This window comes from Sturnira hondurensis, unplaced genomic scaffold, assembly GCF_014824575.4.
Source record: "Sturnira hondurensis isolate 20B ecotype Veracruz unplaced genomic scaffold, ASM1482457v3 Scaffold0006413, whole genome shotgun sequence".
Taxonomy (NCBI): domain Eukaryota; kingdom Metazoa; phylum Chordata; class Mammalia; order Chiroptera; family Phyllostomidae; genus Sturnira; species Sturnira hondurensis.
In genome coordinates, this window is record NW_028079044.1 from 40,546,132 (window position 1) to 40,565,023 (window position 18,892).

Below are 18,892 nucleotides of genomic sequence, written 5' to 3' on the forward strand. Positions count from 1 at the left end.
ACGCTTCAGAGAATAAATGTGAAGTTTCTTTCATACATTTGAGATTGAGGAGGGGACATAAGGAAGAATAGAAGAAGGTGGAAGAAGGCAGGATGGGGATCAGATTACCGGACAGTTACATTCTGTGCTCTCTCCTGCTACAGAAGGAGCAGTCAGAAAAGCAGCATTTCGCAGGAACAATGGGCGGGGCTTGCCTACGGCAAAGATAGGCCTTTTAGTAAAGAAGTTACATGCCTGGGGTGGTGTTACTACCCACCATAACCTGCCCAGTTAGGAATGAGTGATCAGATTACCATGTGAGGTTATTCCATAGGCAAAACAAAAATTTTTTGTCCACACTATGATGGAAGACACTGAGACATATTGGTGCCTCTATTTTAAGAGGCAAGCTTTAAGAACACAATTTTAAAGCCAGAATATCCTGGGTTTCATTCTTAATACTTCTTGCACTTATTAGCTGCTTGCCTTGGACAAGTCTCCCCATCTCTCTGAGCCTTCCGCAGATAAAAATGAGGACAATATCTATCTTATGATTTGTTGCACTAACTAAAGAAGGTAACAACCACCTGAAGCATCTTTAATGAAGCAGATGGCAACAAGTGGTAGCCGGGATTATTTTTGTTTTGTAAACTGAAAATTAACTGTAGGCGGGAAGCTGGATTCCATGTCTGCGTGATTCCCAGGGCCAGAGTTCGTTATTGGTAACACCTTCAGATAAGTAAACTGTTTTTGGCGAAGGGGATCGGGGCAGGAAAATTAATTTCTTCGTGCCCTGCAGTGACCTGTTTATTCTTCCCACTCACTCTTTAGCTATAGTTATTATTTTTACTTTTTAGCAGTTTGGGACACGGGCAGTATAATTAAAATATCTTCACATTAGTTTAGTATCCCCCCAGCTTGTCCCTAGGGCCCACGGCAGGAGCTTCGTGGGTAAAAGAAAGGGTGCTCACTCAATTCAAGCTCCACGGGTACACGAAACACAGAACCCGCGCCCCGTCCAGATGTTTATATTTTCCTCCCTCGGCCCCGCCCCCGACCACGCGGGCTTCAGCCACGCCCCCAAGCTGGAGTTCCTGGAGCCGACTTGCGCAGCTCGCCAGTCTACCCACAGGGATTCCCTTTCCAGCCAATCCTGTCTGAGCAACGGGATTGCCCCTAACAAATATGGCGAGAGAGGCCTCTGTAAGGGCAGACTGATTTAACACCCAAACCCGCTGCGGCCAGCGAAGGCAGTGGTAGTGGAGCGGCTGGGAGTATGGAGGGCGGTAGCGCTGGCAGCGCCGGTAGCGCTGGCAGCGACAGCAGCCCCAGCGGGAGTGGCGGGGCGCAGCAAAGGGAGCTGGAGCGCATGGCTGAGGTCCTGGTCACCGGGGAGCAGCTACGGTAAGGCGTGGGGTAGTGCCGGTGGGCTCGCGGTAATACTGCCAGCCCGTGTCTGCAGCTGTCCTGCGCGCACACGCGCCGTGGCTCGTGGCTTGCGGCGCGCGCCGGGCTCCGGGACCGCTGCTGGCGAGCGGACCGTCCGCCTGGCGCCCGTGCCGGGCTGCTGCAGCCCGGCGCCTTAGAGCGGGGCTCTGAAGGCGGACGCAGGCGAGCGGGTGGTGTGCGGTGCGCCCGCAGACGCGCTGCCGCCCACAGCGCGCGCTCCCTCTTTCCTGGCACCCGGGTGCTCGTTACCAGGCCTACCGCTTGACAGCCAGCTCCTAATCCACCCGTAGAGCCAGAGGGGTCGGTGTGGTGGACCCAGCCGGACCCAGCCGGACCCAGCCGGCTCCAGTCCCCTCCTGATTACTCTTGGATAAAAGGATCCAGCCCAACGATCGCCCTCATTTAAGGTTTTTCTTTTTGCTGTCAAGTCTTGCTTCACTTCCCTGAGCCTCAGCATTTCATCTGTAAAATGGGGCTGATCACTGCGGCCCTCTTAAAAGGCGTTTGTGAGGGCTAAACTGGAAGAACATTTTTGAAAGACTGTACCTATCACTAAAAGGCACGTCCTCATCAGTCGTAATTTGGGCCCGCAAGGGGGCGTGGAGGCACCTTGTCCACTGCGCTGCGGCTGAGTCAACTGCCCCAGCGCGCACATTTTGGGCAAGAGTCCATCAGCCCCGCTGTTGCCAGAATTAGGATTTGACAGGTCTCATCCAGGTCGGGCAGTGACCTTTCTTAGAACTAACACCGCCTTCTCTGTACATCCCATTCCTGATCCTTCTTGGATTCCTGTTTAAGAATTGTGCTTATGGTCTGACCGGTTCCGCGGCTTCCCTTCTTCTGGTCGTAAATCAGTTTGCCAGGGAAAAACCCCGACCTTCGCAGTGTTTGAGTCACAACTTGCCTGCTGTCCTCTCGCCCCGCGGTAACAGCACGCACACCGCTTCCTTTCAGTTCTTGGTCCGAATCTCCAGGCTCATTATGGTATCTAAATGCTGTGTTTCGGACAGACTTGAAAGACAGAAAACTTTGCAGAGGTGAATGCCAATCCCTAAGGTTTGGCATCCACCCTGCTTGCAGCACTTAGATTGAGGAAGTAAATATTGGACGTAAGAATTGAGTGTAACGTTACAAGAATTGTCTATTTCTATTTCCTGAGGATTTTTTAAATATATAGCCAGATTGAAGTGAATGAAAGCTTGTATTCCTTCATCAGGAATGTTTCTAACTGAAAAAAATTAAAGTTACAATTTTCTAATTCAATCTGAAACACTTTTAAATAATTTGTTTGCTTCTCATCACTACATTGTCCTTTCAAAATCCTCAACTGGATACATTTTCTTGCCTTAAATAAATGGCATGGTGCCGCTCTTTGTCCGACGATGCAGCCTAAATGCTTTTTCTTGGTGCCCCCAGAGCTCCTGTTACTCCCTTGAACCCTAACACCCTTTGGCACAACAGTAGGTTTCAGGGCCATGCTTAGCATGTTGGTGAGAAGGGACAGGGCTCTCTCTCGCTCTGGCTGTAGAGTTAAGACAGACCTGGGTTTGAATTGCTGCTTTGCCACTTTGTAGCCAAGAGTTAGCCCTTTTTAAAAATTTTATCTTTATTGTAGGTTTTTTCCATTATCATTTAGTCCCTTTATACCCCCCAGCATTTTGCTCTGTTGAGGACGTTTCGCCAGAGTGGGTCTTGGTTTTGCCCCTTACTAGTGTGGGACCTTGGGCACGTTTCTTAACTAAGATGATTGGGTCATAATGGAGCCTGCCTCATCGCATTATGATGGGATCCCAGGAGTTGTGCCTAGAACAGAGCCTGGTATATACACAGTGAGCATCACATCTGCATTAGCTGTTATAACTCTGTGACCTTGGACAAGTTAATTCACTTCTCTGAAACGCTTTCCTCCTCTACAGTGGTAATAAGTACTTCCTGGGCTGGTTGTGAGAATTTTCCCCTGGGCTTCATGTATTAATTGACATTCAAGAAATGGCTGCCAGAATTAATAGTATTATTGGTCTCCTGTGTCACTACATGTGACTTCCAGCCGGGCAAGATCTGGCAGGAAGGACTGGGTGGTGGTGAAGAACACAGGGAATGGGCCCAGGCTGCCTGAGTTCTTATTCCCCCTCCACCCTTTCTTCATTCTGTGACCTTGGGACAATTTACCTAACTTCTCTGTGTCTCAGTTTCCACTTCTCTCTTCTTGCAGGAATTTTGTGAGGATTAAACATGATGCTATATGTAAAAAGTTTAGTAAATGTTAGCTATTTAATTTTACTTTGGAAAATTATAGTCATTGCTTTTTAAAAAGATCTCATCTTAGCATTGTGCCCGGCACATAAATAATAGCTCAATAAATGTTTGAATAAATATAGTGTGTGTAAATTATGTACACTGCTGTAAGTACAGATAACACACAATCAGAATTTAGGGACTTAGGTGGCCTTATGCCCTGGCTCCTTGATTTCTCCAGGGACCTCTCATTAAGGAGTGGGCATGCCACCATCCTTGCCATCTGTCACTGTCTCCAACTTGTTTTTACATCCCTGGCTGCTCTCTTACAGTCTGATTGTGGGGACTTTGTGTTGTTCAGGCCTCCTGCCTCTAATTGCTTCACACACACAGTTGCGCACTGTCCTCTCTTGCTTACCCATTACTTCCTGGGTCACCAAAGATGAGGTAGATGAAGGCGATGAGGAAGGAGGAAACTAAGGACGGGGATTTAAAATTTAAAAAATCGGCATCCAAGCCCAGCTCTGTGAATTTTATTCATTTAATATTTTTTATGTATATAATTATTTATTTTGACAACTTTTGGGGGGGCGGGCAATCAGTTAGCCACTCTGGGTCTTACTGCCCTTACCTGCAGAATGGGAATAATAATATCCTCCCACATAAGGTCTGTGGTGCTGGATCCAATGGAATATAACACGGAAAGGAACGTTGTGAAATAAGTCAATAAACCAAGGTAAGTTGTTATGATTATTGTAAGCTCCAGATGTGAAATTGAGGGATATTCACAATCCTGACCCTTGGGATGGGGCAGTTGGCTGCGTAAGGACTTGAAATTGAGTAACAGACAAAGACGGTTCCTCTTCCTTTTCCAGCCTGACCCTTGGGATCCTTTTCCTAAACTCTTCCTGCTTCCCCTTGTCACAGAATATCGTACTTACCTGTCCAATACCTGTCCTCCATGTGTTTACATCTGAAGAGTGCATTTGGATGCCCCTTCACACTTCCAGGATGGCTATAATTAAAAAAAGACATAATAACAACTGTTGGCAAGGACTTGGGGAAGTTGGAACCCTTATAAACTGCTGGTGGACAGGTAAAATGAAGCAGCCACTTTGGAAAACAGCCTGGCGTTTCCTCAAAGGTTAAACTGGGACCATATGACCCAGCAATTTTACTCCTAGGTATGTACATTCCAGAGAGATGAAAACAGATGTCTGCATAAAAATGTATAAACACGTGTTCACAGCAGCTTTATTCATAATACCCCGAAACAGACACAACACAATTACCCGTCAACTGATGATGGCATAAACAAAGTGTGGTACCCCTGTACAATGGAAAAAAGGGATAAAGTACTCATATGGGCCACAGCAGGGAGGACCCTCGAAAATGCTATGCGAAATGAAAGAAGTCAGACCTAAAAGGGTGTGTACTGAATTAGCATTTATACGGAATGTTCAGAATAGGCAAATCTGTAGAGAGAAAAAAGTTTCCAGCAGCAGCAAGAGGGGAATGGAGAGTGATTGCTAACAGGTGATAGAATTTCTTTTTAGAGTGGTGAAAATGTTCTACACTTGCTTGTGGTAATTTCCATCCATAACTCTGTGGGTATACTTAAAACCATTGAATTATCACATTAAGTGGATAAAGTGTGTGGTATGTGAATGACCTCAATGAAACTATTATGAAAATTGCATTTGGATGCCACATTAGAGTCATGAAAGACAAGATATTTAAGTTTTTTAAGGAACCGTTTTGCTTTCTTTGTTGAGGGGCCAAAGAATGCAGTGATATTTATCACTCTCAGGAACGCATTGTCACCGCACCAGAAGGAACTGATATTTTACACAGGTATTTTTTACAGTATTGCTCTGAACACAAAACAAAGATGCCATAAATACTCAAGAAAACCTCAGAACATTCTTAATTTGAAGATGATTAAGCACATAGAAATCATTCCTATTAGTGGAGTTTCATACTAAGATTTTTCAGATCATTAGTTGTCTTTGTATGTTTTATGGATAAGTCTTTCCTCTTGGAATTTGCCCACGCAACGATGAGATTCTAGTTATGACGTCTGAAATCCACCTCAGGTTTCTTCTGTAGGCTAATCTCAGAGACACGTGACAGGAAGTGTAGTGGGGCAGTTAAATAAGAAGCCAACAGTCACTTCTGTGTGTGGTGATGGGAAGCATGACCAGAACTGTAACACATGGCATCGGTTACCTGCCAAGGACTCTTCTAAGTGTGTGTGTGTGTCTTTCTATCTTTAATCTTTATAGCAATTCTTCACAGAAGATGTGCTTAGTGTCTTCATGTTGCCGATGCGGAAACCGAGGCATTTAAACTAACCAGCCCTGGGTCATTCAGCCAGAAAGTGATAGAGCTGAGTCCCTGTTTGTAAGGAGGATGCTGAACTGCAATTGAATGGTGTCTTCAACCAGCTCTTCAGAGGGTTAGAGATGCAACAACAAGACAGAAATAAAACAGAATTGTGTTTATAAGATGGTCACATTCTAGTGTGACAACTTTTGCAAACAAACAAGTCGATGAATGATTTTTTCCATCCTTTGTTGGAAAAAATCTCATTTATTTCTAGAGAGTGTTTATGTTTCGACAAGATAGTTTTCTCTACTAACTATTAATAGTTTTCTCTACTAACTATTAAACCAGGTCTTGCATGATACGTGGTTTTGAAAACTTAATTTACACTCCACTCGTTTTGAATGTATAATGATTTGAATGGGAAGATAAACTGCAGTTACTATTTTGCCAGCTGTGAGGATGGAAATGGGGTGGGGAGGCGTATTAAGAATGTAATGAGGAATGCTTAATTAAGAGAAAATGGTTCAGGCATTTCAGTTATGCTAATCTACCTAGACTAAATATGCTAATTACCATCATCTCATCCAATCACGAGCTAGCTCCCTAAAAAGCAATTTACTAGGCAACAAATTTTAGCTAAGATGTAGGAAATTGCAGCTCCTTCAAATTGTTCGATTTTTGTTATAACAGACTGCCTTTCCAGACACTTAGAGCCTTGCTATTGCCTTTTTCATGAAAATGTATTCAGTAAATGTTGGGTTGCTTTCCTGAGTTTGCTTCTTGCAAGTGTTAATGCAGTATACAGATAAAAGGTAAAAGCCAGCTCATTAAACTAAGGACCAAACTACAATAAAATAAATCTCAGATGTGGCATTTAGAGCATACAGTATAGAAAAAAGATAGTTCATTTTATTGTACATTGAACTTAAGGAACTTTAGGTTGTCATAAGGAATGTCGTAGGGGGTAGCCCTACTGGTGACCTTTAATAAGGAAACTTAGCTCTACTAGACACTGCCTGTCCAGGAACAGCAGGAACTAGCCCAAAAGTTACTACCCAGAAGCTACTGCTGAAATCCAAGGATCCAAATGGAAGGAATGCACTTCCATTCTTCTAAGAAGCAGAGAAGGTATATCCTGGAGTCAGGAAACTACTGCCTGTTCAGCTTCTGGGGGTGGTTAGAAAACGGAGATCACCGTATTTGGAGTCGGTGTAGAGAAGCCTGGTGTAGAATGTTGGACTGTCTTTGAACTGGGGGCTTTTCCAACACACACACCCTCCTCCTGTGAACTTCCTTTCTCCCTCACAAGTGGGAGTGTGTGTGTGGGGGGTGCTGAGCACGATTCTGGCACCGACCAGGCTCTCAGCAGAGTCTTGTTACTTGGAATGAGAGCACTCGAAAGTGCTTTGTCACTTGCCAAAAACATCATGCAAATGGAAGACAGTAAGTGTTCGATAAGTGATGAGGAATTATTTTATGCCCTTGTGCACTTACTCTTATAGTAAACCTTATTTCGAAATGATTAGCGTGTGAATCATTTACAAACAATAGAGTATTTGTGATTCTTTTTTCTAAAAGGCTGATGCTGATATTTAAGTTGTGGCTTTCGTCAGCTTTGGAGTCAATAAACCTGCAAGTAAGTTAGAAACTCCTGCAGTGGAAAGAATGGGAGGTGAAGGAAGATCGCTCTCCTCTCCTGCTATTCGTACCATTCATCAGGAACGTTGATCCGGACGAATGGTACGAATAGCAGGAGAGGAGAGCGATCTTCCTTCACCTCCCATTCTTTCCACTTCCCATAACCACTTCCCCGTATTGGGGTGCTGGCTCTTACGTGGTGGGTTTCTATGAATTTAGTGGTTAGGAGAAGACAGAGGGGAAATGATCAGCCCTCTTCCTCCGACGTAAATCATCACACCTTCCTTTGTCCCTCTTCTTATCTCCCAGGGAGATAACAAGAGGGACAAAGATCCCTGCTCCAGTATTTATCAGCCTTGACCAAACTTGGAAGCTTCCTTCAGGGACTGTTTTCATGGGTTACCAGCTACTTGGAGAACAACACTGGAGACAGGGTGGGGACAGAGGGCTTAGTGGGTCAGACAGCATGCCAGCGGCAGCTGTTCCCCGTGGCGGTGCCAGCAGGGGTACGGGGGAAGCAGGAGCTATTTTCATCGGGGCTGTCTGGGATGGTGCCGCCCCGGGAAGAGTTCAGAAAGAACACCGACTTGCTCAGTTCTGCACAAAGAGTCATTTTTTTTTTCCTGTAGATTTGAGGATATTTCTTAGGTTGGATAGAAGAGGTGAGATGAAGAGAGAGAAAACACATCAGGAGTGTGGGACAAGTTATCCTTTCCTATGTATGGTTTTCAGATAACAGTTCGCGCTGGGGTGTGGCAAGAGAGGACAGATGCCAGGGCCTCCATGGGAAAGCCCATGGCAGCTGAGCAGAGGAGATCGTTAGCAGCTGGTGTCAGCCGTCGGGATAGGCCCAAGCTTTCCCCTCTTAAGCCTCAGCTGCTACTTGTGGTTCTGCTACTGTTGTTAGTGTTTCTTTGTTTATCTGTTTAACTCCTGCTGACACTGTCTTTCCGCAATACCGATACCTACAGATGTTGATTCCGATGTTTGCCCAGAGATTCCAGGCCGTGGCCCAGCACCCACTGAGGTCTTGGCGTTATTGAGACCATCCAGCTCTGTGGGGTTGCCCTCCGTGTGGCAAAAGCAGTCCAGCTGCGGAGACCCGCACCTTGGGTTTTGAGGCAGATCAGGCAGGATTCCGAAGGACCAGTCTGAGCCCAGAATGCTCAGCAGTTACTCTGGTCTTGACTTAAGGTGTGAGAAACAAATGTTCTGATGAACATTCTGTCATTAAGAGAGAGCGTCTCACTTCCTGCCGTCCCAATTTCATTAAGCTGAGTCGCTGCATTTTTATTATCTGTGACATTCAGCCATTTTTTTGACAAGTTGTGAAGTTCTGGAGGAATACACTATGAATGACATCTTCAGAGAAAAAGCAAGGGGCACTCGGAAGAGGGTAGCATAGAGATATGTAATTCTGTGCTGGTCTGAGAACGAGCAATGTATGTGAGTGCAAGTTTATTTTACAAAGCAAATATTTAAGAAGGGGTTGCTTTTTCCATGTTGAAGAGGGATTTTGCACATATTTCTATTGTAGATCCTGGGTTAGTTTGCTATTTAAAGTGTAATTCTCTTTATAATATTTGCACACTATCTTCAGGCACATGTATTTAGTCCAGGGTAGCATGAATTTCTTGGAATGTAGAAGTAACTGTTTTGCTTCCCGATTCCTTTCCTTTTCCCCAGGAGGAAAGGAGAATGGGGTAAACTTAGTTCCTGTTTTCATTGAGTGTTTTTTTTAAAGTTCTACTTACCTTTACTCTTTAACTTTTCCATAAACAAAATTAACTCTCACAAAATATATTTCCTGAAAAAACAAACAAACGAGGGTTTATTCCCTGTGTTGATATACAACAGTTTTACCATGAGTATAAAACGCCCCTTGTACCATCTTAAGTTAAGCTATAACAAAGTTGATAAAATAAAACTTTACTAAAGCTCCTATTTAATGTACTGTTTTCTTCTTTTTTTTTTAATATGAGTTGATTTGGGCCAAACTGATGATTCAAGCCAGGGAGCAAATGCTCCCCCATGTTCTTCTTGAGAATGGCCAACAAAAAGCAGTGTAATCTGAGGTTCGAGGCAGTGATCTAATGCATAACCATGACTCATTTTTCTTCTCGTTTGTCAGATGTTATTTATTCGTAACTGGCTTGTAGAATCTGATAGCCAAGCATGCCAGTATATATGACCTAAGTCATCATGACAGAGGATTAACAGACCTCGGCTTACTGACCAGGGCCACAGGTTATTTCAAAGTATATAAGGTCATCCATACATACAGAATAAGGGTGAACTGGTGCTTTTTCCCCCAACATTTTACTATGAGAAATTGCAGATGTACAGAAAAGTTTAAAGAATTCTACAGTGAACACAGATTCCACAAGTAACTTTTTACCGTGCTTGCTCTATTATATATAATAACTATCCTTAGAGTCCTTCTTTTATTCATCTATCAGGTCATATGTTTTCTAGGCATTTGGAGTAAATTGCAGACAATTTATGCTACTGAAACCTTCAACATGCAATTCACTAGCTTGATCACTATTTGTTTATGGCTCTTTAAGAGATAAAACTTACATACAATGAAATGCAACATTTGGTGAGCATGGACAAAGACAGACATCTGTGAAACTGAAACCTCCGTCTAGATATTTTTTAATGCTTTGGCTTCCAGAAACAGAAAACCAACTTAAACAGTATATTGGCTCCCCAAACTGGAAATCTAGGACGTGTGATGCCTTGAAGTATAACTCATTCTTGGTAGTTCTGTCGGGTCTGTCCTGTAGCTCCTTCATGTATCAGCTGTTTCTCTTTGGTTGGCTTCCTTGTGAAGCCAGTGGTGGCCCAGGAACTTCCGGCCTCGAGTGGCTCCTCATAATGTTCAGGGGAAGAGAGGGAGCATTTCCACCTAGGATTTCAAACTCAATTCCTAAAGTCCGTGCTGATTTGACCACTTAGGTCCCATGCCTGCTTGTAAACCAATGGGATTGGGGCTAGGGGAGTGGATAACACAAGCCAAGGAGGCATCTCCCTGCTGAACATACACAGTCTCTATTTCTATTGCCATCTCTCTGTCTCTTAAGGGTCATTCTGCAGTTCATGTATTTTATGTACTCAATTTATACCATTCTAGGATTTCCTTGCTCATATATATATATAGAGAGAGAGAGAGACAGAGGGAAAGAGAGACAGAGAGAGAGAGAAAGAAGGAAAAAAATCTAGCACAGGTTGTTTTGAGAAAACAAACAGTAAAGCATAACATGTTACAAAATACACTAATAAAAACAAAAATCTTTTGTTTCTCTGCAAGTGTGAATTACGATGCAGGAAGTCAAAACACTAAGGCACATTATTTTTACAGACAACTATATATCAGCTCATTCTAGAAGAATTTCTTTAAACCTTACTGTAGGTAAGGTTTCTTTAAACCTTATAGCTTGTATTTGTTGTCTGTTGTATGTCAGGCATTGCAGTACTTGCTTTGAAAGACGCAAAGTAAAATAAGAGAAACCCCTTACTCTTGAGGAGCTCAGAACTATGTCTTGTCTAGTGTGGGTACAAGGTGGAATCCGTGGCCTAATAGCACACTGTGTTGACGCCAGGCATTGTATTTGTCAGTAAGGAAAACAACTCAACGCTGGGGAGAAATGATCATGTCTTTTACCAGTTGTCTTAAAGTCACTATCATGTTTATTTTTAAATGTTGTGTGTTTGTAAAGAGAATACAAAAATCACATTTTTCCCATCTAGGAAAGAGAAATGGCTCTTCCAGATAGTATAACCAAGTGATACTATGTACATATATACTTGTATTTCTTCTGAAACAGTACTGTCTCCTTAGAATTTGGTAGTCTACTTTTAGAATTGTCACGTGTCAAGCCCTTGCCTCCATTTCCTTTTCAGAACCCAGCCAAAGGGTTGCAAAGCTGAAGGAAAGGTTGAATTTGGTGTTTTGAAGCCAAAAGGTGGCTCAGCAGTGGCATGAAGTCGCTGCCACCCTGCATATCCTGGCAGGAGCCTGCCCAGGGCCTCATCACTGGTTCTAGAAACAACCCCTGCACGCCTTGTCCGTGCCAGACCCTGGGTTAGGTGCTGGGGGCAGGAGGAGGACCTCTTTTGCCAAGACCACCTTCAGTGATCACGTGTATCTCTAGGAGTCTCAACGCCTAACCTTTTGAACTAACTGAGTATCAGGGACTTTACATTCACCTTCCTGGTTCAAGATTTCCAAACGGTGAAGATAAACCACCTGCAACATAATAAAAAGAATATAAATCCCAAAATAGCATCTCTAGGCTTCCTAAAGGCAAGAGTCTTTTGTTCCCTTGTATTTGTCCTGTCAGGGAAACATCCAAACCTGTAAGAGTTGTTACGAGTTTATTGGAGCCAAACCTACAGAAATTGCTAGGAAGCAAAATCTCAACAGAAAATGCTCCAGAGAGTGACTGCCCTGTGCCTTCTATTATGAGTTGCCGTCAGAGGAGGGGGCCTGAGGGGGTTGCATGAGTCCCCCTGGTGGGAGAGTGGGGAGGCAGGAGAAAGCAGAGCAGAGGAAAATAGACAGATACATGCACAGGTGGGTATAGGATAGTTAACATTTAATATGATAATAATACCAGTGAGGGGATTTGTGGTCTCTGCTTTCGTTGGGTGGTTGTGCACGGAGGGATCAAAAGGAAATTATTTGGAGGTGAAGAGTGAGTGGTCTTTGTTACAGAGAAGTACCCGCCTAGGACGTGACCACCTGCCATGACCTACTTTTAGTGAGAAAGTTTTAATGTCAGCCCATCTTATGTGGTCCTGTAGGTTTCTGCGTTTGTAAGGCTCCCATGCCGGCCTCCCCCGAGCTTGTCAGGTTTAGTAGGTGGCCCCTTCGTTGTCCACAGTCTGAAGGCAAAATTAAGCACATAAAGGGTGGCTACCTCAAAGGGGCGGGAGCCACGAAGGCGCAACTATCATACTTTACATGAATCTCATGTCATGTATATCCTCATACAACACATTTATCTTAAAATTTACAAAAGTACAATATAGTCCAATAAATTGAACTATAAATTTCAATAAATTCATACATTCACAATTCAATAAATATAAAAATGGAGTCATGCGGCATCTAGGGAACACACTGAAATAACAAGCAAAGTAGAGACAGACCCTTAGGGAGCAGGCTGACAGTTCTGGGCGAGAGGTGGAGCCTAAAAAAGGACTCTCGGATACGGACCACAGCGTGGTGGTTACAATGAAGAGGGTGAGTGCAGGTGGAAGAGGGTGTGAGGGGGAGAAATGATGATGGAAAAAATATAAGAAACTGTTTTTAAAAAAGACATTGAAAAGAACTTACTGAAAATCTAAGGCTGGGACATTATCGAAGGGGCTATCAAGCATTGAACTAAGAGGACACTTAGAAAAGGAGGCCATGCTTCTGGGGTAGGGGAGATGGTGGCCTCAGAGACCCCTGCAGGGCAAGAGGGCTCAGCGACAACAGAGAGACACAGGCTATGCACCGAGAAGAGCTGTGAATCCAGGGGGCAGCCTGCCGTGGGGAAACGGGTCAGATGTGGGCCCTCCGGATCTGGGGGAGTACTCTTTGAAAAGTGCTACAGTACAAAGATCTTCTCATAACTCACAGAGATACGGGGGGCAGAAAAGTTAGTTACAGAGGGCGGTGGTCAAGGCATGTATTTTTATATGCGGATTGTGAAGATGGAAAGCTGGAGAATTCGGTAATGAACTCCTGATAATGGTGAAGTGTCGGGTCCTGTCCTATGTATGCATTTCCACGTATATTATTTCACAGAGTCCTGATAATGGAAGGAACTAAGGTACGCACAGTTCGATCGAGATTGCGAGAGTAGTAAGTGTGGGAGCTTCGTTGTGAATCCAGGTCTCTCCGAGTCCCTGCTGGGTGCCCACAACTGTGGAAGTAGCTCCGTCAGATGTTAAGAAGTGGGCCCCCCCTCTTACCTTCACGCCCCACTCTAAGTGGGGTTGGGGGGGGGAGAGGCGGATGCAGTTACGTAACATGTAGAGGGCAATTTGTAGAGTGGTTTAAACTGCGAGCTCAGTGAGTATTGGGGAGATAAACACCTTGACCTCCACAAAGGACAAGTTGGGCTCAATGATGAGAAACCATGGAAAGGTTTTGGAGCAAGGAATGATGTGATTAAGGCAAACTCTTAGGAGCAATAATTTAAAATTGGGAAGGGGAGCTTATACAGAGAAAAAAGCACCCACAGAAAAGCCACAAGAAAGGTACAACTCGGGAGGGGTTAGGAGACGCTCGCATACATCTTGGGCTCTGGTGCTTTCAACGTGATGATTTTCCCTGCCAACCTCCCCACCGCAAGCTCCCCATCACCTGTGCGGCATCCGCATGGACCCTCCCTGAACTCTCGCCCCTCACCACCCTCTGATTTGGAAGTTAGGCCCCGGTATTCGGGATTTGCTCAGTAATAGAAGTCAAAGAGAACTCTCAACTAAAACGGCACAAGGTTCAGGTTCAAACCCCAAAGAATGCTTTTTTTTTTTTATCACTGGGTTTTGATGTCTTTCCAAGGAACACCTCCACCCAGAGATAGTCCCAGCCAAAGCTGGGAAGGCATCTCTTTGTTGAAGCAGAGCTGCTTCAGGGATAATTAAGATTCAGACTTTCTGGGAAAGTGGCCAAATGCTCTTTACTTACATAACACAACGAAGAAAGGTCTTTCAGGTCACATGTTTCAATGTATTTTATCAACTTCCTCCCTTCCTTCTGCATAATTTGGAAAAATGGGAGCTCCTTGGATTTTCAAGGAGGCAGGTTTTTGTCCAAGATTAGTAAGAGGTAAGCTTACATCTCAGTGCATCATGGCACTGACTTCACGGCAGAGACTTTGGCATTGGTTTTGTACCGCATCTCCCCATGAGGATGCCTAGGAGGGACATGGCCAAATAGAAGTGTGTTTTTTTTTTCTTGGATAATACTCCTTGAGTTTAGCTTTTTATTCTTCAAAGTGGGTGATGTATACAAAGGCACCAGACGTTTCCTACTTGAGCACTGGAGAGGCGTTGTGATATAAAGAGTGATTTTTCTTGTGCCCGTGTGGAGTACAAGAGAGAGATGCTCCAGTTAAACCCGTCGAGGACTGTCCGTGAAATCTAAGAAGTCGGGCCTGGAGCCAACACTTTGGTCTACACGTTTGCAGTTTGCTGACTTCGCCCTGATGAGGGCTTTAAGCCCAGAAGAGCCGAGTCGGATCACTCAGGACTTGCTTGTAATTTACAGTCGGGTCCTTCCCATGAAGGTGTAGGATGCAGGGCCGGGAATTCCTTAGAAACCGCCATTCCAATGCACCAGGGTTCAGCTGAGCCATTTTGTATATCATGGGACAAAACGATTTGATTATTGGCATGCTTAGTTAGCCAGAGGGAATCTCTCTGTCTTCCTGTTAGCTCCACTTTGGGTGGCTGTTTTGCTGTTAGATAATTTCATATCCGAAAGGGGAACTTGGAGAAGGAGAGGAAGTTGGTTTGGCTACATGTCAGCACTTCTGGAGAAGTGTTTACTCAGGGAGTCTGAACACTGTGAGAATTCGGGGATGACGGAGACCTTTTCGGTTCTTTCATGTTGCTCCTGCCCTAGCTGTGCTCCTCAGCTGACCTCCTGGCCCCTGCCAGAGAAAACTTCTGGTGACCAGGACTCAACCAGTTCTTTTTTAAAAAAAAAGATTTTATTTACTTAGTCTTTCTTTCCACCCTGGGCCCGGCCTCACGGCTCCCGCAAAGAAGGGCGGCGAGAAGAAGGGCCGCTCTGTCATCACACAGGTAGTGACCAGAGAACGCGCCGTCGAAGTCCACGAGCGCGCCCATGGGGTGGGCTTCAAGAGGCGCGCCCCTCGCGCACTTAAAGAAAGAGGTGGCCCTCTGCCGTGAAGGGGATGGAACTCCAGATGCGCGCAGGGACCCCGGGCTCAACAAAGCCATCTGGGCCACAGGAGTGAGGAAAGTCCCGCACCGTGTCCGCTGCGGCTGTCCGGAAAACATAGTGAGGGTGTAGATTCCCCAAACAAGCTCTGTACGTTGGTCACTTACATACCTGTCACCAGGTTCAAAATTCTACAGACAGTTAGTGTGGATGAGAACTAACTGCTGATTGTTGAATAGAGTTATAAAACTGCAAAAAAAATTGTATTTATTTATTTTTAGAGAGAGGAAGAGAGGGAGAAGGAGAGGGAGAGAAAAATCGATGTGTGAGAGATACATAGATCAGTTGCTTCTTGCACACCCCCACCTGGTGACCTGGCCCGCCACCCTGGCATGTGCCCTGACTGGGAATTAAATCGGGGACCTTTGCGCTTGCAGGCTGGCACTCGGTCCACTGAGCCAAAGCAGCCAGGGCTCATTCTGTTCTTGGTGAGCTTCTAAATGTATGGGCGGTGGACGGAAAGGCCCCGTTAGCACAGCACGCAGACTCATGGAACCTAATATACATGTGCAGAAATCACTGCAATTCGTATTGGTTGCTTCTGTGAAAGGAAATTTTATTATGAAATGCAGCCTGGCAGTCTTTAGAAGCACACCCGTGTATAATAAGATATGACAGTTTATTTTCTTTTAGAGTCAAAAATCCTATCCTTGAAAGAACATTGGAACAGTTACTAATTACTTTGTCTGGGGAGTTCTGGGAAAGGCCCTTCCTGGAAATTTTTGTGCACCGTATATCAAGGAGGACGCTTATTGAAAACTCTGTGGTTGTCTATTAACCTATTACCAAAGGTTAAAGTTGAGAAATTCAGTTAGTCTTTTAAAAAACTGCGCTTACTAGGATTTTTCAGTATCTCTCAGTATCTCCCCACATGGTGCCATGAGGCCTTGAGAACCGCATCTTATCTCTGTGACCTGAAGTCCCTGCCATGGCAGAGGGGTTGTTCAAGTTCAAGATTCTCAGAGAGCCCATGTTTTCTTGACGGAGAAACCCTGTGTCTGTGCGATAATTCTCCAAGAGGAGGGTCAAGGTGATTATAGGCCTGTATCCCCTTCAGACTTTTGGGAATGGAACATATAAGCCAGAGGTGACACCTTCTAAAAAGGGAAGTCCTGCTCTGGTTGCCAACATTCTGGTGACTTAGAAGAATGGGTGCTCCTCTTGCTTTGAGTCTTTGTGTGCTTTGTACAGACTTCCATCAAGGCCTCTACAACCCTTTTTTGTCCCCCCTGTGGGGTAAGGAGGGTAAAGGTGAACACCATGTTTTATGGTGTGGCTTAAGGAACACCTTTACTGGGGACCCATAAATACAGAGGGTTGGCAAGAAAGATACATGGTCTTTTATCCTCTCATTATTCTAAAAGAGCTGGGCATGAGCCCAGAGCTGCCAGACCCAGGCCCCACTGCTACTTGACCTTCCTACGATGCAGTGTGAAGATGGCCTCGCCTCTGGCTCATGAATAATAGGAACTCAGGCACTGAAAAGACCGAGCTGGGAAATGCCAGGTGTACACAGGTGTGCTGTGCCTGGAGACCTTGGCGCCTTGTTTGAAGTCACAGCCCAACCTGCTGGAGAAGGGAAGCCATGAATCCTCGGGGGAGTTTGGTTTGGCTACAGCCCTTCTTGCCGAGGAAAGGCTGGGCTCCCAGTCCCAGCCAGCTCACTGCCTGGCAAATCAAGCCGGGCCTCTGGGGCCACACCCACAAATCCCGTGTGTCCCTCCACAGTTGGCCGATCTGTGCCCTCTCTAAGGGGAGGTACAGTGCCTTACTCGTTCTTGGGTCCACGGCTGCCCGGCCTACAATCCAGAGGAGGCATTCCGTCTTTCGGCACTCCAAGTACATTTTGACTTCCTCTGAAGTTTTGAAATGAGGACTTTAAGCTTGGCTTTATCTGATAAATGATGATGTTTAGTTCAAAGGTTAACTGAGGTGGTCTTTTAACCTCTGATTCTGTTTTTAATTGCTAAACATGCAGCTTCCATCTATTTTCCTTCTGCCAAGATAAATTATTCTTTGGCAGTAGCCTGTAAGTTTTATTACTATGCTATTTATTGTGATATCCATTGTTTTGGTGTTATTCTGGTTTTCTTTTAGCCATCTCAATAAATAACAATAATAATGTAATAATAATTAGATTTATTGATAGTATTGGATATTACTGATAATGACCAATATTATTACCAGTATGCCAAGGAGTGCAATTAGGATTTTACATGAATTGCATCATTTAATCCTCAAGTAGGTGTCATTAGTCCCATTCTAGAGATGGGGACACAAAGGCTTAGAGAGGTTAAGAAACTTGCTTGGGTCACAAGACCAGCCAAATGGAAGAGCCGGGCTTTGCAGCTCCACGGTGTCCATCAGAAGCCATGCTTAGTCCTGGCTGGTGTGGCTCAGTGGATTGAATGGTGGCCTTGAACTGGGAGGTCATTGGTGTGATTGTCAGTCAAGGCACATGCATGGGTTACGGGTTGTTACCGGGTTGGGGGCATGTGAGAGTCCACTGATTGATGTATCTTTCGCACATCCATGTTTCTCTCCCTCTCTTTCTCCTTCCCTTCCCCTCTCTCTGAAAATAGATGAATAAAATTGGAAGAACAAAAGCCATGCCCTTAGTCTTTAGTCTAGGATGCCATGCCCTTAGTCTTTAGTCCTTAGTCTAGGATGAGGACACAGCTGGGCTCAGCCCTCAGACTGGGGTCAGGGGTGGAAAATGCCCCTACCCCTGTGGACATGGATCTTAGACTGTTAAAATTGGGCTTGTCTCTAAATATTTGTGTCCGTGTTGAGCAAAATTTAAACTTTCTCACCTAGTAGCGTATCAACTACATGCATCAAAATGATGAATAGCAACATTAATATATTTAAGAATTAATTAAGAAATACTTAAAGCTACAAAAGTTGGGTTAGTTGTGTGAATAATTACCTCGTTATACTACACCCTATGCCTACACAGTAGGAAGCATACTGAATATATATATATATATATATATGCATATATACACATATATACACACAATGCGTCAGATCAACTTTTGTGTTTTAATTGAATAATAATAGTAAATACTCTCCACCTATGGGCTTTCATTAACTAAAACTATTAGAATTTCTGGAATGTGAGTCCAGATGTGAGCTGGTCATATCTTAGGGTTTAGAAGGGAACTTATTTGTTGCTGCTTCTTAGTGACATGAAACTCTAGAAAAATGCATATTCCCAGAATTATGTTTTGCACATGAGGAGTAAATTATTCAGCATAATCTCATGTAAGAAACATTTTAAAATATTCCAAATAT

General features: G+C 44.5%; 1 protein-coding gene across 1 annotated transcript in view; it reads left to right on the top strand.

Annotated features, from left to right (window-relative positions):
* The first annotated feature begins 1,103 nt into the window (after positions 1 to 1,103).
* The window catches only part of DEPTOR (DEP domain containing MTOR interacting protein), a 115,873-nt gene continuing 98,084 nt past the window's right edge, over positions 1,104 to 18,892 (top strand). Inside the window, exon 1 of the mRNA XM_037048453.1 lies at positions 1,104 to 1,383. Within this exon, the coding sequence (XP_036904348.1) occupies positions 1,256 to 1,383 (128 nt within the window). The 5' untranslated portion in view covers positions 1,104 to 1,255. The remainder of the gene's footprint in view (positions 1,384 to 18,892) is intronic.